The sequence below is a fragment of the Plecotus auritus genome (genome assembly GCF_963455305.1).
Source record: "Plecotus auritus genome assembly, chromosome: 3".
NCBI lineage: Eukaryota > Metazoa > Chordata > Mammalia > Chiroptera > Vespertilionidae > Plecotus > Plecotus auritus.
In genome coordinates, this window is record NC_137772.1 from 106,656,999 (window position 1) to 106,682,789 (window position 25,791).

A 25,791-nucleotide genomic window follows, 5' to 3' on the forward strand; every position below is an offset into this window, starting at 1 on the left:
TCACCACAGTGTTGTCCCTGTTTTACGAGTTTTTTCTTTTTTGCTTAATTGCTCCACCTGCCACACCCAGCCCCAACCCCCGACAGCTGTCAGCCTGCTATCTATGTATGAGTCTGTCTCTGTTTTGCTTGCTTGTTCATTTTGTTCATTAGATTCCACATATGAGTGAAATCATATGGTACTTGTCTTTGACTGGCTTATTTCACTTAGCACCGTGGTTGGCAAACTGCGGCTCTTGAGCCACATGCGGCTCTTTGGCCCCTTGAGTGTGGCTCTTCCACAAAATACCACGGCCTGGGCAAGTCTATTTTGAAGAAGTGGCGTTAGAAGAAGTTTAAGTTTAAAAAATTTGGTTCTCAAAAGAAATTTCAATCGTTGTACTGTTGATATTTGGCTCTGTTGACTAATGAGTTTGCCGACCACTGACTTAGCATAATGCTGTCCAGGTCTTATCAGCAGAGGATGCTTTGGAGTCAAAATCTCTTAGCTTCTGCCATTTACAGGAATCTATATTACACTGATCACAAAACTGCTTTTCTTGTTTGGATGTATTGGTACATTACGTATGCGTTACATGAATCATGAATTGCTATCAGATGATATTAGATATCATTAATATTTTGAGCATCTACAAAATGCTTAGCCTTACCTCTTGGGTACAAATTGATGGTTATGTAAAAACTGCCTTCAGTTTTTTGTCATATATATAATCACAATAGGAAAAAAATAATAATTAATCATTCTAAGTATTTGATTCACTTGACAGATTTATGACTTGATCTGTTAAAGTAGACAGGCTAGCTAGGAGCATAAATATTTGTGACTAGAGAGACCATATACGTTGGCAGTTCACTTTTTGCACTTTTTATAAAGGCAGTCACAGCACACACTGAACTGACTGTCACATCAGGGATCAGTCATGTTTGTTGACATAGATGTAGCCCTTGCTATCAGAAAACTCACAATATGAAAGAAAAATATTTTTTTTTCTCTTCCGGTTTAGTCTGTTCTAGCTACCAATTCACAGGTCATAGAATCAGGCTATGTGTTTTCTATTTCATAATGCATTGCTCCTCAAGACCAAAAAGCTAGTTATGTATAAATTCATATTTAAATGTGTGACACAGTGCCCTTAGGTTTGGAGGGTTGTATATATTAACCTAGACTTGCAGTCCTAGCATGAAACATAATATTCCAGTGGCTGTTAGGATTCAGAGATTAGCTTTGGTATAGATAATGAATTGCTTTATATGTCAGAGGCTGAATTGTATTTATACAGCACCACATCAAAAGATGCATTTACTCACCTTACTTTGCACACTGCTCAAGGTAGATTCAAGTTACTTTAATACAGGGATGAGCAGGTTTACAGTTGTGAGTATGTGAAACAGTTTATTCTTGTATTGTTATTTATTAATCATTTTAATATTTATTTGTATTATTTGTCTTATTATCGTATTATCATTATTTTATATCCTTATTTATAATTTATCTTTTAGACGGTGATGGCTGGTAATTTAACCTTTTGCCCACCACTGTATATTTATGCTTCTTTTGCATTGTCATTATTTTTCAATGGATAGCTCTATTAGTGCCACAGAGAAAAATAAGTAATATTTGTGAATTTTTTAGATATGGAAAGAGTTTATGGTTTTATTGTGTCAAAAATATTGTGACTAAACATCTCAGAAAAAAAAAAAGCTTTTTTCTAATTATCTTATAGTTTCAATGAATTTATGACCAAGACAATGAAAATTTTAAAACAGATTATTACAAAGAGTTTTAAACCATAAAAGAATAAAGAAAAAGCTACCTAGCATAGGTTACAGTTGAATCATAGTTGTTTTATTAATATACTAGAGCCCTGGTGCACTAAATTTGTGCATGGGTAGGGTCCCTTGGTCTGGCTGGTGATCAGGGCTGATTGGGGCCTTCCAGCTGCCAGCCAGGGCCTTCCTTTTGGCTGCTGGCCAGGGCCTTCCTTTGTTCCATGCCACCCTCTGGTGGTCAGAGCACGTCATAGCAAGTGGTCGAACTCCTCGTCAGTCAAACTCTTGAGGGGACAATTTGCATATTAGCTTTTTATTACCCAGGATTTTATAATACTAATAATCATTATTACTTTTTTAAACTTGTGACTGTAAACATCAAAAATGTTCTTAGATATTTAAATAGGTCCTGACTTGATAACAGAATTGTAGGCATGTGAGGGACAGGTGCTTTAATCTGAAACAGACTTTCACAAAAATTCTGAAACTAATTTGGAAGTGATAAAAATTAATTTGTGCACTTTAATTGGGAGCAGTCTACTGTATGAGAGAAAGGAGAGCAGAACAAGCAATTTGTGCTAAAAGCTGATTAAGTTTTTTGTCAGGTAGGTATCTTGGATTTGGCCGCTAATCCTCCTGAGCCCCTCTTTGCAATATATTACAACCCATATCTGCCTGGTGTTCTTTAAAAGGATCAATGCTATTCCCAGAATCCCTAGAGCCCAAAATTTCATTGATCTTGGGACTTGACATTTCTCATTATGTGCTGTATCTTCCAACAACATAGTCACAAGAGGGGCAAGTCAGCATTGTTGTCTCTTCAGCAGACTTTTAAAACACATTGGGACCTCAGCTCAAAATCAAATCTGCTTTTAAAATGTGTGGCTTTAATGTTTATACCAGATATGAGGTGCTTTGCAGAGAGCTAGTTAATACATGTATAGAAAATTTTGAAAATCGTAGCAATAGGAAACTTTGAAAGAGAATTTACTGTTCAGCTTTTCAACTAAAATCTACAAATATTCTAATAATATGTATAAGACATTGGTATTGTGATTTTTCTAATTCACTTTTTAAAACAAGTCTTTTAGCAATGTGTGAGCATCATGCACACTATGCAATGAAAAGCCCACTGAAAAGGAGATTCCAGCTATGCACACATCCCTTCCCAGGCTCCCATTGTGCACGCTTCAGCTCTGGACTCTGACCCTCCTCCCAGCCATAACCTGTCACAAAACATTGGCCAGATTACATCCCTGTCTTTGTTTTCATCCAGCCTTCTTTTCAAATGACTATCCTGGTGCCCAGTTCTACAACCACCACTAACCATTGGCATTATAAGAGATGAAAGCATGAGTAAAGAATAGCCCAGAGGTATTTCAAATGTATCCTATCTAATAAAAGAGTAATATGCAAATTTACCATATCTCCGCTACACCCACAAGCCACGCCCACCAGCCAATCAGCAGCGAGTATGCAAATTAACCCCACCAAGATGGCTTGGCCACGGAGAGATCAGGAGGCTTGGGTTTCCCTGGCAATGGAGGAAACAAAGCTTTCCGCCTGCTCTGGCCTGCCTTGGCCTCCGCTTAAGGCTACAAAGTTTCAATTATAGAAGATAAATAAATCCCAGATACCAGGGCCTCTGCTTTGGTCATCAAGGGGTGTGGCCAGCCTGCAAACCACTATAGGACCCTCACCCAGGCTTTCCCATGCCCCAAGGGAACCTGCACCCTGATCCAGGACTCCCTTCAGGGCAAACCAGCCGGCCCCCACCCGTACACCAGGCCTCTATCCTATCTAATGAAAGAGTAATATGCAAATTGACTGTCACTCCAACGCACAAGATGGCTGCCCCCATGTGGTCAAAGATGGCTGCCCCCATGTGGACACAAGATGGCCAGCAGGAGAGGGCAGTTGAGAGGGACCAGGTCTGCAAGGGAGGGCAGTTGTGGGCAATCAGGCCAACAGGGGAGGGCAGTTGGGAGGGACCAGGCCTGCAAGGGAGAACAGTTGGGGGTGACGAGGCCAGCAGAGGAGGGAAGTTGGGGGAGACCGGGCCTGCAGGGAAGGGCAGTTGGGGGCACCCAGGCCTGCAGGGGAGAGCAGTTGAGGGCGACCAGGCTTGCAGGGGAGGGCAGTTAGGGGTGACCAGGCCTGCAGGGGAGGGCAGTTAGGGGCAAACAGGCTGGCAGGGGAGCAGTTAGGCATCAATCAGGCTGGCAGGGGAGTGGTTAGGGGGTGATCAGGCTGGCAGGCAGAAGCGTTTACAGGCAATCAGGAAGGCAGGCAGGCGAGCAGTTTGGAGCCAGCAGTCCTGGATTGTGAGAGGGATGTCTGACTGCCCGTTTAGGCCCGATCCAGGTAGGATTGGGCCTAAACGGGCAGTCGGACATCCCTTGAGGGGTCCCAGATTGGAGAGGGTGCAGGCTGGGCTGAGGGACACCCCCCCCCCCATGAGTGAATTTCATGCACCGGGCCTCTAGTGCATACATTTTAGATCAGCCATGGGCAAACTACGGCCCGCGGCCCGGATCCGGCCAGTTCAGCTGTTCTATCCGGCCCGTGGAGCCGAAAGAGCGGAGGGTTCTCTTGCTCTCCCCTCCGCTCCTTTACTTTGAATTTTTATTAGTTCACACAAACACTCCATCCATGCTTTTGTTCCGGCCCTCCGGTCCAGTTTAAGAACCCATTGTGGCCCTCGAGTCAAAAAGTTTGCCCACCCCTGTTTTAGATGATGAATTTGACTCACCTCTCAGAACATGGAATCTTACCTAAGGTTTAGTATTTGTTAAACTATCTTCTCATTAAGTATTAAAAGATAGTTATATGTGTACAATGTTTTACCTCATAAGACTTTCTGAAGGCCACATGGTATCTCTAGTGTTACATCTCTAGCACAGGACCTGGTCTACTAGTCTTCTAGCCCTTCTTAGCCTGACATTAGGAGACTTTATAGGTTTTATGACTAGGAAGGGGGCTAGCTGCATGCCACTGGGTCTCTGCCTTTCCTTTACCTTCATGGAACTAAGGCTGTAAGAGCCTTTGACCTGCATCAGAAGCAAGATAAAAAACAGAAAATCTGTTCTCATAATCAGAGAGCTTTAGATCACAGATCGGGTTGGAGGAAGGCTCTCTGGGCATTAGGCAGAAACCTACTTCCTTGGGAAAGATAGGTGGATTACAATATTGATTATTTTAGGAAGGTTATGGTAGGAGAGTAATGTACTGTGCCCTGATCTAGCTTCAAGACTTCAAGGGAAAAGGTTTGCCCTGCAACTATAGTGCTCAGAGGAAAATGTGCTCAATGTCATTCATCTCTGAGGAAGAATGAATAAATAGGATTCTATCTCTCTTCTATTTTTCATTGAGTACTCTATGAATATATAATAAAATGAAACCACATCATGGGATGTTTTCCATCCCATGGAATGTTCTTAATGTGGGTAACCTTGTGACCCAGGCATTTTGGATACTTGAGAGCCAGACCTCAGCTGCAGTCCTACCTGTGGCTGAGGACACAGTATCTTGATAAGAGACTCCTCACTGACACAGTTTTTCTGAGCTATCCCAGCAAATGTCTAACATAATTTTTTATATAAATCTTGAAATCAGAGTAGTGATGGAACTATAGCACCCATTGATTAGATCTCTTATTCTGGATTTAAGTAAAAAATTTACTGTATTTTATGTAGGTATAAGCATGAATGAAAATGCCTTCTGCAATGATTCTGCAATGACTTAACAACAGTCATAGATAAAATCCGAATGTCGTATAGCATCAGGAGGTTTGACTTCTGTCTCCAGCACAACTGTACTGAGGATCAGAGACCTTAGAAACTCGGCTGTTTTTGCTTAGTTCTGATTCAGAAGGACCAAAGCATATTAGTAGTTCCACAAATTGGGTTGAAAATAAGAACCATGAGTAATCTTTACTTTGATCATTTCTCTAAAAGCCATAGACTACCTCACTGAAAAAACTCTTCCTGTCACTTCTATGTGTTGGCAACATCCAATGCCTTTGTACTTTTTTCATCATCTGTTTTGAAAATACTGAAATGATGTTTGATAAAAATGAGATGGAATCTGTCTATGATAAGCCTTTTTATATTTAGAATTTCTAAATGCTTGCCCATAAGGAATCTCAAAATTGGATGTGTGTGTTCTTTATCATTCATAGTAATTCCCTCACACAGAGAACGCTTCTGTTAAAGAAATGACTGGACATTGAGTGTGATGGTGCTGTGGTCCTTAGAGAGGAGGTCTCACCTGCACCTTCCCCTGCACTTTAACCCTCAGCTACATCCATCAATTGTGATGTGACAGTGACAGAATATTCCCAGGATTTTGAATGATTGTTGAAGTGCATAACATCTGTCCCTGGCAGTGAAATGAAAAATAGAAAATATGCTTTCTCCCTGCTTCAGGTTTTCCAACTCCAAAGTCTCTGAATAATGTTTTATTTACTTTTTATTTACTTTTCTCTAGTTTAAAGAGGGAAACAGTGCTTTCGGAGGTCCTAAATGATACCCCTAATAGCTAAGTTCTACAGTTTATTCAAAGGATCTGGGGATGTTGTAATGATAAATAAAATATTTTAAACTTTATAAATCAGATGCTAGCTTTTGAAAATGTATTTCTTAATAGAAAGAAATATTATATACATAAAATATATTTTAAATATTTCATACATTTTTTCAATTCCCTGCAATAGAATTAGATTGCTTTTTATTCTTTCTGTAGCATATAAGGAAAAAGTTTGAGAAACTCTTACTGTATATAAATTTTATTAAACATATAATTTCAAGGTTTTTCAATTCACCAATCTCTCTGATAAAATTATTCATTTATAAAAATTAAGGGTAGTATTTCATATAAAATCTTAATACTCCTTATTTTACCAGGAAATTCAGGACATCTTTGAAACATAATTTTACAAGTTATATAACTATGTTTCATACAAATCCAGACTGCTGACAATTACAAATGATACTCTGCCAATATTTCAACATATTATAGCACTATACATAAATTTAGAAAAGATCAAGTGATATGGCCTGCCAAACCATTCCCCACCACACACACATACACACATACACTCCATCCAAGTAAGAGTTGCCTCAAAAGTAAAATTGAATCTGATGCAGCTGAGAAAACTCACATAAAAGTGTGAGCAATTTATAGGGAGACAGAAGATGGGTGGGTGTGAAGGAGGAGATATTGGCAGACCAGAGGGGAAGAGTGTTGGATGCTTGCTGGGAGGCAGGTACAATTCTCAGAGACAAAATGGGCAGAGGATGGGAGTCCACCCAACCCAGAATATGAGTTCACAGAGGAAACCAGGCCAGCATGCCAGGAACTCAAGTACTATGAAAGAAAGTTCATGAACTCAACAGCCAGAATGAAGAGAAGAGGAAAGTACAGAGTTCTTTTTTAGAAGGCATAATATTCTCTAAGTCTAAGATATAAGAAAGGGGGCACTAAGGTTACTGGTAATCTATATATATATAAAAGCCTAAGCGATCATCCGGCCGTTTGGCTGTTTGACCAGTAGCTATGACGTGAACTGACCACCAGGGGGGCAACCGGTCAACGCACAGGCATGGAAACATGGAACAGACTGATGAATCTCAGAGGGAAGCGGGGAGGGCAGGAAGAGATTAACCAAAGATCTTATATGCATAGTAGAAGCCTGGTGCACAGATTTGTGCACTGGTGGGGTCCCTTGGCCTGGCCTATGGGGATCGGGCTGAAACTGGCAGTCCAACATGCCCTGTGGGGTACTGGATTGCGAGAGGGTGCAGGCCAGGCTGAGGGACCCCACCAGTGCACAAATTCATGCACCAGGCCCATAGTGTTATATATTTCTTAAACTAGGTCATGAGTACAAGAGAATTTATTTTCTCTTAATCTTATATATGTTATAAATATTTAATATGTAATTAATTTATAAAAAGCATTTAATTCTAAAAACAAAGGGAGCACAGCCTGTGTTGCTCAGTGGTTGAGCAGCAGCCTATGAACCAGGAGGACATGGCTTGATTCCTAATCAGGGCACATGCCCAGTTGTGGGCTAGATCTCCAATAGGGGGTGCACAGAAGGCAGCCAAACAATGATTATCTGTCATCATTGATGTTTCTATATCTCTCTTCCTCTCCCTTCCTCTCTGAAATCAATCCTATATAATAAAACCCTAATATGCAAATCGACCGAATGGCAGAACAACTGGTTGTATGACATGCACTGACCACTGGGGGGCAGATGCTCAACGCAGGAGCTGCCCCTGACTGGTGGCGGCAATTGGGGGGCAGGACCAGCCAGCGGGCAGCGCCAGGCTGCCAGACAAAGTAGGTGCAAGCGGGGGCCCCCAATTGTCTGGCCTGCCGGGTGCCCCACAGATGGCCCTGGGCACCTGCCAGGCTTAGGGACCCTACCCTATATATTGGGAACAGGCTCTTAGATTTAAAAATTAAAACCTGGCAAGGCTACTCTAACACTGAAAAAACAGGATGATGCAGCGATGACATGCATGGACTCTGGCTTGCACAATTTGTGGTCAGCCCTGATGCTGACACTTATAACTGTGTGATAAAGCCAATTACTTAACTTCTCTCTGCTTCAGTTTTTCCACCATAAGATGGGGAAAATGGTACTATGCCTCCGAAGGATCATGTTATGTACTACTTTTTATAACCAGGGCAAAAAAATGTAGCTGCCCATACAACAGCAAGATGCCTTTCACCTGTATGAAAAGTAGGATCACTGGTGTGTGTAGCATCCCAAATTGCAAGAGGGATGTCCGACTGCCAGTTTAGGCCCGACATCCCCTGAGGGGTCCCGGATTGCGAGAGGACACAGGCCAGGCTGAGGGACATCCTCCCTCCCATGCATGAATTTCATGCACCAGGCCTCTAGTAAAAATATATTAAAAACAAAGGGAAATCAGATAGATGCCAACTTGAAAAGATGAACTTCGAGGAAAAAATAAGTCTACAGTAATGTTTCTCAAACTCGACTAATACACTGATCCCTTTAAAGAGTACAAAATTGTCATTAACAATGACTCTGAGAAATGTGTTCTTGACTCCGTGAACCCTATTTGGAGAAACAATGACTTAATTAAATTTCAACTTTAAATTGCCATAGACTAAATTTTGACAGAAATTTTATCCATATAACTGGTTAAAAACATTTTTAGAGTATTATTAAAATACAAATCTCAAATTTGAAACTTTTTGTAGAACTTTTCTACTTCCAGAAAATATTCACAGATCTCAGGGTACATAGACCGTAGCTTGAGAAATACCAAGAATTCTGAAAAAGTTGTAGTTACAAGACCAAGTTACAACATGCCTTTTCAAGGAAAAAAGTAATGGACAATGATACTGACAACTTAAAGTGAATAATGATGTTTATATATATGCACAAAGGCATATTTACATATAATACTTACTCTTTGCTAAGATGATATTATAGCATCAACTAAACAACACAGCCAGGATAAACCAATGTCATAGCTAGAGCTGTTTAAAAATGAAAAGTGAGAGCCCTGGCTGGTGTGGCTCAGTTGACTGGAATGTCGTCCCATATACAAAAAGGTGGAGGGTTTGATTCCCAGTCGGGGTGCATGCAGGAGGCAGCCAATCAATCAATGTTTCTCTCTCCCTCTCTTCCTCCTCCCCTCCCTCCCTCCCTCCTTCCCTTCCTCTCTCTCTCCCTCTCCTTTCCTCTCTATAAAATCAATAAGAAATCTTTTTAAATTAAAAGAGATAAATAGGCAACATAAGATATTAATATGTGTGATGTTTTTAATGAAATAGTGGGGTATTACAAAACATTGATATTTGTTGAGTCTGATTATACTGCCTGTAAGTGTTTTATGTCCATCTTTCTGATTACACTGCCTTCAAGGGAGTTTCACTTCAGTGAATCTTTTTTTTTTTTTTTCATATATTTGTTGAATTTTATTTTGCTTGTTTCTGCCCAATATTTTAATCCCAACTGTTACACTGTCATAATGATGTATAAACATGCTTGTCCCGAATCATGTTGTTCACATATTTTATAGATCAGTTATCTATGTTGTTGTTTTATTTTATTTTTTTCTTTATTGATTAAGGTATTACATATGTGTCCTTATCCCCTCATTTTCCCCCCACCCTCCCACTCATGCCCTCACCCCCTGGTGTCTGAGTCCATTGGTTAGGCTTATATGCATTCATACAAGTCCTTTGGTTGATCTCTCTCCCTTACCCCCACCCTCCCCTACCTTCCCTCTGAGGTTTGATGGTCTGATCGATGCTTCTCTGTCTCTGGATCTGTTTTTGTTCATCAGTTTATGTTGTTCATTATATTCCACAAATGAGTGAGATCATGTGATATTTATCTTTCTCTGACTGGCTTATTTCGCTTAGCATAATGCTCTCCAGTTTCATCCATGCTGTTGCAAATGGTAAGAACTCCTTTTTTACTGCAGTGTAGTATTCCATTGGTAGATTTACCTCAATTTTTTAATCCACTCATCTGCTGATGGGCACTTAGGCTGTTTCCAACTCTTAGCTATGGTAAATTGTGCTGCTATGAACATAGGGGTGCATATATCCTTTCTGATTGGTGTTTCTAGTTTCTTGGGATATATTCCAGAAGTGGGATCACTGGGTCAAATGGGAGTTCCATATTTAGTTTTTTGAGGAAACTCCATACTGTTCTCCACAGTGGCTGCACCAGTCCGCATTCCCACCAGCAGTGCAGGAGGGTTCCTTTTTCTCTGCATCCTCACCAGCACTTGTTGTTTGTTGATTTGTTGATGATAGCCATTCTGACAGGTGTGAGATGGTACCACATTGTTGTTTTGATTTGCATCTCTCGGATAATTAGTGACTTTTAGCATGTTTTCATAGGACTCTTGGCCTTCTGTATGTCCTCTTTTGAAAAGTGCCTATTGAGGTCCTTTGCCCATTTTTTTATTGGATTTTTTATCTTCCTTTTGTTAAGTTGTATGAGTTCCCTGTAAATGTTGGAAATTAAACCCTTATCGGTGATAACATTGGCAAATATGTTCTCCCATGCAGTGGGCTTTCTTGTTGTTTTGTTGGTGATTTCTTTTGCTGTGCAGAAGCTTTTTATTTTGATGTAGTCCCATTTGTTTATTTTCTCTTTAGTTTCCATTGCCCTACGAGCTGTTCCAGTGAATCTTTCGGGTCCTCCTTTAGTGCCAACACTGGCTCTCTTTTCCCATCCACCAAAGGAACTATCATAGCCCTTCCCAGGTTGGCACCATACCCCATTCACCTTCCAGATTTCCTTTATGACTTTCTACTGTTTTCTTTTCCTCCACACTTTTCCACCCCAAGACTATAGAGATCCTTCACTTTCCTTCCAAACTGGCTTCTCTAGTTTTCCCAGTCAGACAGTGTTGGCCATGATGCCCTTTCAACTTTGCTGACCCTTCTCACACTGTTTTCATGCAGTTTATTCACCAAATATTCTGATTCTCTCTTCAATTTTATGCGGATTTTTTTGGTCCCTACTATACTCTGTACACATACACCTGTTCATCTTCATGCTTTTCACTATTGAGTGCCGGTGGTGAGAGTAAGCCTGTGCAAAGCCAGGGTTGTTTGATGTGTTCTCAACAGTTCCAGGTTATGCCTTATACCTCTATACTTCCCACTCCTAGCCCACTGGGAGAATGCCTGTCACTTAGAAGGCATTCATTCAATGTTCCTGAAAGCACCTTGCAGTGAGAATGCTTATGGCATATAGTTCAGCTGGACTCTTTAGCCGGCTTTGACTTTATGAAGTCAAGAGGGAAATTAAGATGACCATTTCTTCTTTCCTTTCCTTTCTCTTCAAAAATCATCCCTGGCTGGTGTGGCTCAGTTGGTTGGAATGTCATCCCATGAAACAAAAGGTTGTAGGTTTGATTCCTGGTCAGGACACATACCTAGGTATGGGAGGCAACTGGTCAATGTTTATTTCTCATGTTTCTCTCTCACATGAATGTTTCTCTCTCTCTCTCCCTCTCTCTCTCTCATCTCTCTCTCTTTCTCTCTCCCTCCCCCTTCCTCTCTCTCTCTCTAAAATCAATAAACATATCCACTGGTGAGAATTTTAAAAAGTCCAAGCTCCTCAGCCTGTTTTGTTGGGACATTTTTAAAGGAGTAGGAACATGCATTTTAAAATTAGATAGCTCTAGGTCCAGAACTTGCTTGCTGTATGAACTTGTACAAGTTATAAACATGGGTTTCTTGGATATAAAAGAGGGATAATAACAGTGCCTAACTCATCTGAATATTGCCGTTATTAAATAAGATAAGGCATGTAAATGCCTTGGCAATTTGGTATCTGTTTTATAACAATATCCAGGAAAAAGGAATAATTATCACCACTTTATAATGTAAGCACATTATATGTGTTACATTATCCAGTCATCTAAGCAGGAAACAGCAGAGAGGTTAAGTAACTGGCTCATGGTAAAACACAGCTAGTAAATGCCATTAACAAACATTAATTGTTATTATTTTAAACATTTGATTTAACGGTGTACCTCTTCATTTCTGCCATCAGCATACAGTACTCTCTGTTGCTATTTCCTTGCAGGTGACTATCCTGCACCAAGGGCTGTTCTCACAGGCCACGACCATGAAGTTGTCTGTGTTTCTGTCTGTGCAGAGCTTGGACTTGTTATCAGTGGTGCTAAAGGTCAGAAGATATTTCTTTCATTTTGGGTCTTTTAAAACTGTACCATTCCCTTAAGTTAACCATGATTCATGATTTTTTTCCTTTCGGAGGCTCTCTATAGACAAATGTAACCCTAGGATTTTTGCAGCTGTTTAGTTTTAGTATCAATAATCACCAGGACTGATATAAAAACTTTTGTGTTATATAGTGTGGTCACCGACATTCTAGCCAGAATGCTGGAAAATGAAACTGCAGCACTTCCTGTGTGATGCAGCCTTTAAAACCTACATATAAAAATCAAGAGGGCCCTAACTGGTTTGGCTCAGTGGATAGAGCGGCGGACTCAAAGGTCCCAGGTTCGATTGCGGTCAAGGGCATGTACCTTGGTTGCAGGCACATCCCCAGTAGGGGGTGTGCAGGAGGCAGCTGATGGATGTTTCTCTCTCATCAATGTTTCTAACTATCCCTCTCCCTTCCTCTCCGTAAAAAAAAAAAAAAAAAAAAAAAAAAAAAAAAAAAAAAAAAATCAAGGGGGATGAAAACAGGGGAAGATGTCCATGGTGGGAGTCACCCTGGTGAGGCATCACCCTGCTCATCAGACATAGCCTTGGACCACCACCTGTATTAGTCCTTTTCTTCATAAGTATAGGGGACTAGGTAGAGGTTGATAGAAAAGAAAAAATCATCACTTAGGGCAGTGGTTCTCAACCTTTCTAATGCCACGACCCTTTAATACAGTTCCTCGTGTTGTGGTGACCCCCAAGCATAAAATTATTTTCGTTGCTACTTCATAGCTGTAATTTCGCTACGTTAATGAATCGTAATGTAAATGTCTGTGTTTTCCGATGGTCTTAGGCGACCCTGCTAGCGGTTCGCGACCCACAGGTTGAGAACCGCTGCTGTAGAGCCTAAGACCATCGGAAAACACAGATATTTACATTACGATTCATAACAGTAGCAAAATTGCAGCTATGAAGTAGCAACGAAAATAATTTTATGGTTGGGGGTCACCACAATACGAGGAACTGTATTAAAGGGTCGCGGCATTAGAAAGGTTGAGAACCACTGACTTAGGGCAACTATTTGAACTGGTGTGCCCTAGCAGGCACACTGCTGCATGCAGAATTTTGTAATTAGTTTATGTGTGCCGTGAGATGAAAAAAGTTGAAAATTGCTAACTTAGGTTTTTTGTGTTTTTTTTTTTTTTTTTTTTTTTTTTTTTTTTGTATTTTGGTTTGTTTTGTAGCAGAAGTATTGTTTTAGGAAAAGTCAGGAAACTTGGGTACTAATTCTGGCTCAGATACCAGTTCTTTATGGGAAGGCTCTGGGGCAGGAAGAAGCCTAACCTTAGAGAAACTGAAAGAAAACCAAAGAGGATGAGTGAGGATGCCACAGAGTTAAAGAGAAAGAAGGCTGAAGAGGTGGGAGGGGCCAGTGGCACTAGGATTTGTGATTTATTTTATTTTATTATAAAGTACAGTGGGAAACTATTGAAGTTTTCTATGCAAGGTGATGAGATGACTAGGTTTGGTTTTTAGGAGCTTATTCTGGTTGCTCTATGTCCATAAAAATAGAAGATATGGAAGGTGTTTTCTTCATTTTTGTATCTAAGAGTTAATAACCCAGAGATATATGCATAGAATATTTTCAATAAATGTCTTTTTAAGTAAAAAGAAACACTAATAATTTGTGTAATGTCATTCTACCTGGTAAAGTTAAAAAAAAAAAGTCTGTAGGCATAGGAAACAAACATTAATTTTCTGTAGGTGACAGATGACTTTAAAAGTGATGCTATTTTTCTTTCTAATTTTCTGTAATTTCTATAATGCATCTCTGTTACTTTAGTTATCAGGAAAAGACTTAGGTATGGCTTTATAATTTCACTTATTTTATAATATTTGTACCTACTTAAATCAACTGATTGAAAAATAGAAATGTAATTTACCTACATTTTTTTGTAGGTTTTTAGATGGGCATGGAAGGCCATACCAAACTATGTTAACAAATTATTTTTATGAGTTTGTAAATTTTTTATCTTATCAAACACAATTTCTACATGGGGGAATACAATTGGAGCAAATAAGTCACTCCCCACACTACTTTTACACTCCTGCCTCACTATTCATTTATTCAAACGACGAAAAGCATAACTATAATCTGAATTACTTGATTAATTATTTTTAATTTGCCTCTTACATTTTATGTATAGACTATAGAAAATGTAAAACTTAATACTGATAATAATGTATTTAGGTGATACAAATATTAGAATTTTGATATACTAAACAAAATTAGCAATTGTTTTGATGATTCTCCTAAACTTTAAAGAAAATATTTTTTAAAGCAAATTAAGAAAAAACTTTTGGGTCATATAGTTTTTTATTCTCACGTAATCTATGAACTATATCCTTTTTATGGAGGAAAAGACCGTCCTTAACTGGATAAAAATTTTGGAAGATATGTGTGTGTTATTTAATAGTTCTCTGTTTTTGTTCCACTCAAACATAACATCGGCTCTTGGCTCTTGCCAGCATACTTCTTTTTTATTGTCTACCTTCTTTTACACATCTGAGTGTATACCAGGGATGGTTTGCAGATTTATGGTCCCTAATATGTGACTTGTCATCACCAATGACTCTGGCCATTGATGCCCTCCATTTTGCAGAGGGCCCTTGCCTTGTCCACACAATTACTGGAGATTTGCTGAGAGCCCTTGAAGGACCAGAAAACTGCTTGTTCCCGCGCTTGATTTCTGTCTCCAGTGAAGGCCACTGTATCATATACTACGAACGAGGGCGATTCAGCAATTTCAGTATTAATGGGAAGCTTTTGGCTCAAATGGAAATCAATGATTCAACACGGGTAAATCTGCATGTTTAGTGCTAAATAGAGACTAAAACCAACAGATTAAATATTGACTATTTTAAGTGATTTATATTGGGATTCATAATAGAATTTCTCTGGTATTCAATAAATGTGTGCTGGTTTTAAAGACATATAAATTCATATAAGTTCTTTACATTCTACCAAGGGTGACTGGATTCTTTGAACAAACCCAAAGTTCATTTAATCCCAAGTAATTAACTCAGTGAATTAGGCTTTGCAAATAATAGCTGCTGTTTGATTAGACTCTTAAAGAGATTTTTTTAAACTCCTTTTACACAGTTTTAAACAGCTGTGTCAGTGCTGTATTCCCTGAGTTTTTATAAAAGAATCTTACTTTTAGGACCGTAGACCAAAATTACATATACCAAATTATCCTTCACTCACAAATAAATTGTAATCCCTGGTTTATCATTATTAAAAACTGTATTGAAATATGCTTCTGCCATTTGTTCTAAAAGTCTTAATGTTGTTAATATTCGGGGCTTAACAAAACATCATGTTACTTCATTCTCAACTTCTTCCTGGATTAGATTGATAATATTCTCTTTGGGACTTCTGTTATTTTGTAACATAAATTGGTTTTAATAAGATCCTTTGTTTATGTAATAACTTTGATAAATTCCACATTGGAAATTCCATGGATCAGACTTTAGAAAACTTGGACAAATGGCTAAAAGTTGATAATAATTATAAGGGAACTATATTGAGTATTTTTTTAGTAGTGACCATTGATTGGGAAACACTGGGAGAAATGTCTGTTTTTCTGCCTTTTCTGAAGGCAATTCTCCTGAGCAGTGATGGCCAGAACCTGGTGACTGGAGGGGACAATGGTGTGGTCGAAGTCTGGCAGGCGTGTGACTTCAAGCAGCTGTACATTTACCCCGGATGTGACGCTGGCATTAGAGCAATGGATTTATCCCATGACCAGAGGTGAGCCACGAGGGGAAGTGTAATCACTTGAGAATGGTCATAGAAAGTTCTTTACATTCTACCAAGGGTGAAATATGCTGTAAGATTCCAGCATCCAGATGGAAAAAAAAACTAATTCACAAAAGGGTAAGTTGAGGAGAGGAGTATGTGCTGTAATAGATGATTCTGGCAAGAGGAAAACAGAAGACAAAAAGAAAACAAGGGGAATAGGGAGTCTGAAAATGAACAGGCACAGCCAGACACTGCCCAAAACAGAATTATTCCATCAACACCTCTGCTCTCATACCCTCCCCTCGGCTCAGCCAGGCCTCCCTGGCTTACATGATGTAAAGGAGACAGTTTCAGCAGAGCTGAACTTCAGCTTCCGGCGTACTTCCCACTAACTAATTTCCAGAAAAACACACAGTGTAGACTATAGTTGGTGTCTGCTTTAAAAGATGCAAGGGACTCCCTCATTCCTCAAAACAATCCCCACCCCATTTTCTTATTTACATTTTTCTCAATTATGTTATTTTATTGAATTTTATGTGTTTCCCTGAGACACTACAATCGTTTCTTAATATGATTTTTCATTGTTCCTTAGTTGGCAACAGGATTTTGCTGTTTCCTAAAATTCACCTTTGGGTTTATTGTATAGTGAAAACACTATTTAGAATGTAAAATCTTAAAATGTCTTAATTTTAAAAATAAATTAAAACCGTATAATTTTAATATGGTATATAATTTCTCACGTTTTGCTATACACAGGGTGGGGCAAAAGTAGGTTCGTAGTTGTGAGTATGTGAAACAGAGATTATTCTTATGTTGTTATTTAATATTGTATTGTTTTCCATATGAACAACTATAAACCTACTTTTGCTCCACCCTCTATTTAACAGAAAAAAAGAAAAGCTTATTAATCAAATTTTTCAACTATATGTATATTTTTATAAGAATATTGGTTTTAAAATATTATGAATATTAAGGCTTATGTAATAAATTTAACAAAGCATCTTTATAATGTAGTAAAATGGTATTGAAGTCATAAAAAAAAGCAGTATAATTTAATTTAGTTTGGAGAAGGGATATTTCGTCTGCAGCTCAGCCTGTTTTTAAAGAAAATTTAAGCAGATTATTCTTAGAGTGTTCTAAGATGCTGTAGTCTATATTAATGAATAAATAAGAATGGCTTACTGGGTAATTACTTATATATGCAAAGATGTTTCTAAAGTATTTGAAATAATTTGTGTTCTTAAGTAGTTGAACTGTTCTCTCTGATATTCTGACTTATTCATCATATATTCAGGTTGCAAACATTTGCTCCCACCATCATAGATTAAGCAGGATATAACACATAACAAGATTACTGGCCCCAAAGAGCTCAAATAACTGTAATTGTATGTGAGAGAAGCAGGAACAGAATAATAGACCTGTTTCTTCTTGAGGGGTGAGGAGGGCAGTAAAGGCTTTCTCTAGGTGTGGGGAGGTGGGTCAGTCAGAGAGTATATGCAAAGTCACAGTAGAGTCAGGGATCACTGAAGAGGAGTAAGGAAAGATACTATCAAGTTTCTATGTCCTTATAAAACACAAAAATAATCTCTTCCTTAATTTCAGTTATTTTTGTGTTTTATAATTGCCTATGTTGGACTTGTAGCACATGCACATAAGTTATGAATTGTTAGATAAACATAGATTGAGGGTGCATACTCCAAAGTGCTTATCTGACAAGATGTCCTATCAAGCGTTAAGCTATACTCGGTCTGGCAGTTCAGGTATGTGGGGTTGATTCAGCTTCATTCAGGAGAACCACGAGTACATGTTAATCCTATCTCAGTGAACACAGGACTGAGATGTGGTGAACTTTGAAATCATGATCATGTCTAGTGTAAAATAGCAACCACATCAGTGATTTGTCACTCTTAATGCTGTCTCTGCTTTCCCAGGACTCTGATCACTGGCATGGCTTCTGGTAGCATTGTAGCTTTCAATATAGATTTTAATCGGTGGCATTATGAGCACCAGAACAGATACTGAAGACAAATGAAGAACCAAAAGCCAAGTTAAAGCTGAGAGCACAAGTGCTGCATAGAAAGGCAATATCTCTGGTGGAAAAACTCGTCTCCATCACCTCCGTATGTACATTCCATCACACCCAGCAATAGCTGTACATTGTAGTCAGCAGCCATTTTACTTTGTGTATTTCTTCATGACTAAATACCAGCTGCTACCAAGCAAGCTTATATCATGTAAATTATAAGAATTGGAAAATGTTATGGTAATTATTTCATATATTGTGGTTAATTGAGAAAAGGTAGTAGGATGCACAAGAGACTTTTGACAATTCTGAGGAAGCTTGTGTCCAGTTGTTACAAAGTTAAGCTCTGAACCTAACCTGCATCCCATTTCCAGCCTCTTTTCAAGCTGAGAAAACAAAACATGTTTGATACTTTGTACATCAGATGCATCTTATTTAAAGGGATACTTTTGTAAAAGTAAAACCTTGTATAAAAAAAAAAACACACCAAAATGTTTCTTAATTTTATTGTGGAGTTACAACTTGCATGCTCTTTAACCCTGATGTCTTGATGGAAAAGGTGCATCCACACTCTGAAACAGAAAGATCTGTCCAAGGACACAGCTCATATAAAATGGTTGTATTTGGGATCAATCGGTAATCTTTGACATTTTCGCTAAAATATGGTATGTACTTTTTAATCTAAATTCATCCCTTCTAAGTGAAATTTGCTCATAAAGCATTTGGATACTAAGCCATTATTTGCCATTTTTTGGTACTTTATACAAAGAAAATTCAGCCCCACCCATCATAATTTGAAGACACAGCAGAAAGGGGGTTTTAGGGATGAGGTCTGGGTTTTTATTGTATAAATAGTCATGATCATTAATTCAATAGTAATGACTTCCCAGCTTCTGGACATTTCTTCCAGAGTCATCTGCTGGCTTAGTCTCTGTATATTTATGGGAAGAGAATCTGATGCTTTTTGGTTGTTGTTGTTGTTGCTGCTGTTTTGTTTTTCTATTTGGTTCTTGAATAGCTTAGTTTCTTTAATAACAAGTTGGACTTAATCATAACAATAACTAAAGTTATTATTTTAGGTTTCTGTGAAATTCTCACCTAAAGTCACATTCTTAGTCTAAGGCACTTCATCTTTTATGATATAAAATTATGGCTATCAAATTATTTTCCATACATTGTAATGATCAAGTTATACACCCAGGGGTATATACACTTTATTTATGTTTCTTCTTTGTATATTTGGTGACTGTGTTGTCATAGATGTACATATTGTGTCAGTAGGGCTATGAGGCATGTTACAGGAATGTAATTTTCTCAGAATTTACACTTACTTGCAGTCATTTATTTAAAAAGATAAAACAGGATAATGGGTTCTTTCTATTGGCACTTTGCACCAGAAACATATCATTATTTATTTATGTGATTACTTATTTGTTATTCACCTATACTAGTAAGTTTTAGCACTGAATTCCTTCTTCATTGTTGTTTGTATTTATGAAATCCTGAAATTCTGGGGAATCAGTGTAATGATTAAGTTATTCATCACCAGGCTGTAAGCAATATCTTGAGTTTGTAGCTTAGAATCGGGAGGACACAGAACATCTGGAAGACAAGTTCATTTCATCTTGAGATCATGGTGGAATATTTTGGATATATAAATTCCTTAAGCTATTGTAACCATGTTTTATTGCAAAGATGTAAAATATGCCAGATGTGTGTGAGTTGGATATCAACAAATAAAAAATAAAATATGCAAAGAATTACTGATTGCTTTACATTTCTTTGGACACTTCACTTACATGCATTCATTATGTCGTCATACAAGTTTAAGAAACAAACATCACCTTGTATAAAAGCCTACAGCATCTAAAACATGAAATCGTGTCCTAATGAGGTTCTGTTATTTGCTAAAACATGAGCCGCTCTGCTTGGCCATCTGGCAGGGATTTGCGGCAACAGTGATTGAAGGGAAACTGCCCTTGTTGTTTCTTCTATATAATCCACTTCGGGTGTTATTATTATTATTTTTTCTAAGGGAACTAAATGCAGGTGATGGTGGAGGGTATAATTTCTCATTACATGAATATTATCAGATAATGCTATAATAATTTGAACCACACTTTCTAGAATTTCTCATCCACCAGGCATGACACAGGCGGGGACTGACAGACCTGGAGGAACAGGGTGGACAGCAGGAGCCATGCTGGGGAACTTCTATAATTCAAATCGGTGTAATGGGGGCAGCAACCAAAGAGGCCCAGGCAGTGACAAAACTGCAAGTAAACTGTCATCTGCATTCCCAGGACAAAAGGGACAGAACCAACAGTAGCCCAAAAGAGGCTTGCTACTATCACTGTCTGTCCTAGCCTCACACCAGAAGTCTGTCAGTCATCATAAGCCCAATGGCTCCCTAAACCCAGCCCTTTTACAGGCCAGCTGGTTAATACCTAAAGGTCTCTTTAAATTAATACACACCCCTTCCAGAACCATCATCTGGATTGTCACCAAAATCTTGACCAGTATCTGAGTCTCACATCAAACCTCTCCCTAACAAAGTCCATCCTGCCAACAGAGGGTCAGACTACACTACCAACCTAGTCATTCCTCTGCTGAGCGCCCTGCAGTGGCTCCCCATGTTAGTAAGATCTGCTGGCTGAAAAATGGCTTGGGAGCTTATTTTTAAGAGCAGAATCTATGCCCCCAGGTGATTCTGGGGTGAATCATCCTTGGGCATATTTTCATTAGCATTAATGTAAAGGAATGAGGTCCAAACTCAGCTGAGCACAGAAGTGAGGAGGGAAACATTCTTGGCTGCCGTCCTGATAATCTCACCTCAGGCAAACCCACCTATTTATGAGTCCCTGAGAATGGCCTTGCCTTGGTCCCTAGTGTCTTCCCTGCCCAAAGAGCTCCTCTTTGCCTGTACTATCTAGTTGAACTCCTTGAGGTAAATTGACCTAAACCAATTTGCTCAGGCACAATCTTTTTGGCAGGTAAAGGGAGTTCCCATACCCCAAATTCTCACTATGTGATGATGAAATCAGTTCTCAAGGCCAATTTCTGCCACATCTTTTCATCAAATGCATTTTAGCAAGTAAGCATAAGACCTCTCTCCTATGAGCTTGAGTGGTCCAGTACCTTTTGAGGTGATCTGCCGATCATTTTCACTAGAAGGTACACTGGAAAAAGACACACCAATATTGGACAAGCAGGATCCTATTATTCTTGTAATGACACCAGCAATGAGAATCTTCCAAACCTTCATTTAGGTATCAAACCTTGGGCACAATGCTAAAAGCACAGTTAAACCTTGGTTCTCGAAAGCCTCCCATTGAGAACAATACAGTTCTTGACCAAGTTGTTCATGGGAAAAAATGTCTAGGTTGTAGAACAAAACTTTGGTTTTCAACCTGACAACCCTTTCATGCCACTTCAGCATGACAAAAAGCATCTCTCAGGCAACAAAGGAGAGAATGCTTTCGTTGCTGGCAAAATCGAGGATTAGCACAATTTTAAAACATAAAGAGGCCATCAAGAATGCTGATGTTGCTAAGGGTGTGAAAGTGTTCACAAAACAATGATCACAGGCAATTGAAGAGGTAGAAAAATTGTTGTTGATTTGGATAAATGAAAAACAATTAGCCAGTGACAGCATTCCAGAGTATGAAAAAGCAAAGATGCTGCATACTGACTTTCTGAAAGACACTCCTGGAAGGAGTGCTGAAAGTGATTTGTTTAAGGCTAGGAGAGGGTGTCCAATAAATTTTTAAAAATAAGTGTTTATTTCAATATTAAACCAAACATTAGACATGCACTGTATATAAGAAAGGTAAAAAAAAAAAAAAAAAAAAAAAAAAAAAGGTTAAAACAGGGAATCATTTGTGGGTCTGGAATGGATTAATTCAATTTACATTATTTTTAATGGGAAAAAATGATTCAGTTTTCAAACAAATCACTTCCTGAGCAGCCTTCCTGGACAAATAAAGTGCAACAACTGAGGTTTTACTGTACAGTATAGGCTAAAAGCCACAGTAGATCTGTACACTCTAATTATGGACTGCTGGAAAGGTCTCTGAAATACTGTAGCCAGTGTATATTGAATTCACATATAGGGTGTCCAAAAAAATGTATACACACGTTTTGAATAATCATAAAGGCAGTGTTTATTAAAATACATTTCATTTTCATAATTGAGCTATCAGCTGTTAAAGTGTGTATTCATTTTTGGGGGGACACCCTGTTTATTAAATACCACTAACTTAATCAATAAAAGACCATTTATATTATCCATTATGTTAATTAAGAAGCCAATAATTACACCATTTTTAGTATTCACTACTTTAATAAAGCTTCTGGCTTCCTTTGCTTTAAGGAAGCTGGAGTCTGGGCCTTGTCTTTACATTGAGAACCTTCTGATTAAATAATCTGGAGTATCAATTTCTGATCAGGGCAACTGACTGACCACTAGAATTCAGTAGAAATTAGCACATACTATCACCTTGTCTATACTGGATATTTTAAAGTAAATTACAACCTCATAGTACTTCTTTCTACTAATTGTTATAGATTCAACTCAAGTGTTTCTTCCTGTGTGAGGCCTTGCCTGCCTACTGGGTTAGCTTTCCCACACCTGGCATGGCCTTGTCACTGCACCGACTAGTGCATTGTCCTAGTATACTTGCCTCTCCTCCCTGGTGACTGTGAGCTTCTTAGACAATGGAAAGTTTTACCTTGTATCCTTAAAACAGTATCCTTAAGTAGATTGTCAATAAATGTAGTTTTGCTGAATGTGTGGATAAACAGATAAATACCAGACCTCTGGGTAAAGTGACAAAGTTGGCTGGGATGCTCAGGAGCCTACCAACTCCCCTCTTCCTACTGCCCTTGGGGCCCTGAGGCTTCAGGTTGTCCTCTCCCACCCCACACTATGGTCCCTCCAGAGAGCTCTATGCTCCAAGTACCACCACAGGGATGACACTTTACAAGTCAGATTCAAGAAATCATTAATTATAGCATAACATTCCCATAGCTACAAAAGAAGGAATAAATTACTGCTCTTATCCACATTCATTGATTGGAAGAAAGGGGAGTTGACACATGATTTGGGGTTGGAGCTTCTCCTGGGATTCTGGCTCCTCTCTCTGGAAAGAACTTGTTAATTCCCTCATCAGTTAAAATGGGGATGATGATGCCTACAGTAAATGTTGTTTTGGAGATCAAAATTCATAACATCTGTCCAGCACTTTGTGGAGTGTCTGGCTCTCATCAGAGTTCAGCAGATGGTCACTGCCTTCCACATCTCATGAACATGTCTCATTTTCATCTGCTTGGAACCCTTTTCCATAGTTATCTGCTATGTACCTTTGAGGGAAAAACTTTTCCTCCATTTCCTGTCATGTAATTTACTGGGACCAGATCCCTGGGACCTCCTAGACTCAGGCCTGTCCAACCATGTGACCTCCATCTGGAGACTTCAGTGATTTGTCAGGGATAAGTCTACCAGAGCCTTTCCCTGAATTTTTTATATTCTGAAGTGAGGGAGAAAAGTCTTCTCCTTCTCTGGTGTCACTAATCTGTCACTAAGAAACCAGGATCTGTTAACAACCGCATTCCCCATTGAGTAGAGAAAGCCTGTCTGCAGTAGGTGAGAATAAAGCCATAAGAAATGAAGCAACATGTACTGAGGCTCAGTTTTCTAGGTTCACAATACATAGAGCCCTTGTACAGATTTCATGCTTTGCAAATCATGAGGTATTCCATAAACATGAGCCATTACCACCAAATGAGAGCACCTCAGGCACCAGGTAAGTGCATTCAGGACATGGCCAAAACTTACAGGAGAGGCTGGGGATTTTTTTTTTTTTTTTTTTTTTTTTTTTTTTTTTTTTTTTTTTTTTTTTTATAGAATCTAAGCTCTTTGTGAGAGAGGCTGAGCCTGCAGCTTCCTGCTACCACATGTAGACACAAATTAGGATTTGAACTCTATTTAGCACCTACTAAGAAAGAAAGATTTTGTTTGGTTTAATTCTGTTATTTTGTAATGCCTCTTCTCAGCACAGAAACAAAATCAGGAAGCCAGCCAATACCACTGGGAGAGCCACCTGCTTACAGGGCCTTCTCAGATTATTCTTCTGGATAATGAAATGTTTTCTCTGTTTGTGCCTACAGCCTGGTAGGGAAAGCTTGTTTAGAAGCTTGGATGCCTCTGTATAGACTTCCCTCTTCTCTGGAGGCAAGAGATTCCTATAGGAACTAAGGGGCTTCTGCCACTGCAGGCTAGACCGGTCTGAGCCAGCACTTCTTTTTAGAAGGTGACTATAAGAAGGTCAAGTTCTCCATGCTGGGGGAGGCCTGAGGATGACAAGCCATGAGCCTGAGGAGAGAATCTTCAGCCCAATGTTTTTGATGGGTTGCAGAGTTCATCTGGTCCATCTTTGCCCTATTAGGAAGCTGATGGCCAGAGAGGTTATAGGAGTAAGTGGCAGGGTTTCCATCCTGTTCCCCTCCCCTCCATCCAACACTTAGAACAGCCAGAGATGGGAGAGAGACTGGGGACCCTAGATAGGGTAGAGAGTGGAGGTGGAGAGTTTGGGTTGAGAAAGGCCCTAGTTATGCACTACTAGTGTCACCAGCTGTAGGTGGCCGTGGTCCATGGCAGGAGAGGAGATAGGCCTTCAGTCTCCTTGTAATTATACCAGTGCTTCCCAATCCTGATCTGAAAGTCCAAGATGAACATGCCATTGGTCTAAAGTGAAACCAGATAAAAAGACCAAAGATTGAGCGTGTCCTAAAGTTGACATGGCTCAATTATTTTTATTAAGGGATTATGTCTTTTGTGTGTGCTACACATTTCCTTTCTAATGAAATTATGGAAACCAAGTCAATCATTTTTCATGTCTTTTCTGATCATATAAAATCCGTGCCTGAAATTTTTTTGAAATGTTGCTGATTCCTGAAAACACCCTCAACTTAGACCTGACATCTGCCTTCAGGAACAGAGTGACCCCAAATCCTGGAAAAGGAGATCCCAAGGCTCAGAGGCCAAAGTTGGGCATGAACCAAAGGTACTGAGTTTCTGCCTGAGATGAAACCAAACCAAACTAAGGCTTCCTCTCTGACCAGGTGGTTAAACAGCAATGAGATCCAAATTTGTGCCTACCTAAGAAAGCGGAAAGCCACTGGCTCAGCCTCATGCATTGCTGCTCCTGTGAGAGCCCTCATGTCTTCCCACCCTTGTCCAGTTTTGTGAGGTCTGGAAGGGGCTTGCAGAGCCTAGAAGTTGGAAGGCAACAAATATCTGAAAGAGAAGGAGCCCCGAGGGCTTGGGGAAGGTGTCTCCCCTCCACTGGTGAGGCTTATTACTTTACAACCAAAGAAAGCCAGTTCCAGGTAATTAGAACAGTGAAGTGATTTATTGGTAGGGTATTGGAAAGCCTCTTCTATTTCAGGCTGTATAGTGGGACCTTGAATGCCCTGAACATCCATCCCCAATGAAACAACTAGAATCT

At 39.2% G+C, this 25,791-nt stretch overlaps 1 protein-coding gene across 9 annotated transcripts in view; it reads left to right on the forward strand.

Moving 5' to 3' along the window:
• Positions 1–20,015, forward strand: part of NBEA (neurobeachin) — a 954,039-nt gene extending 934,024 nt beyond the window's left edge. For all 9 annotated transcript variants that reach the window (XM_080658500.1, XM_080658501.1, XM_080658502.1 and 6 more), the window contains 4 exons: positions 12,373–12,474; positions 15,119–15,315; positions 16,118–16,269; positions 18,192–20,015. In XM_080658500.1, coding sequence (XP_080514626.1) covers positions 12,373–12,474; positions 15,119–15,315; positions 16,118–16,269; positions 18,192–18,282 — 542 coding nt within the window. In that variant the 3' untranslated portion in view covers positions 18,283–20,015. The remainder of the gene's footprint in view (positions 1–12,372; positions 12,475–15,118; positions 15,316–16,117; positions 16,270–18,191) is intronic.
• Positions 20,016–25,791: the final 5,776 nt, after the last annotated feature.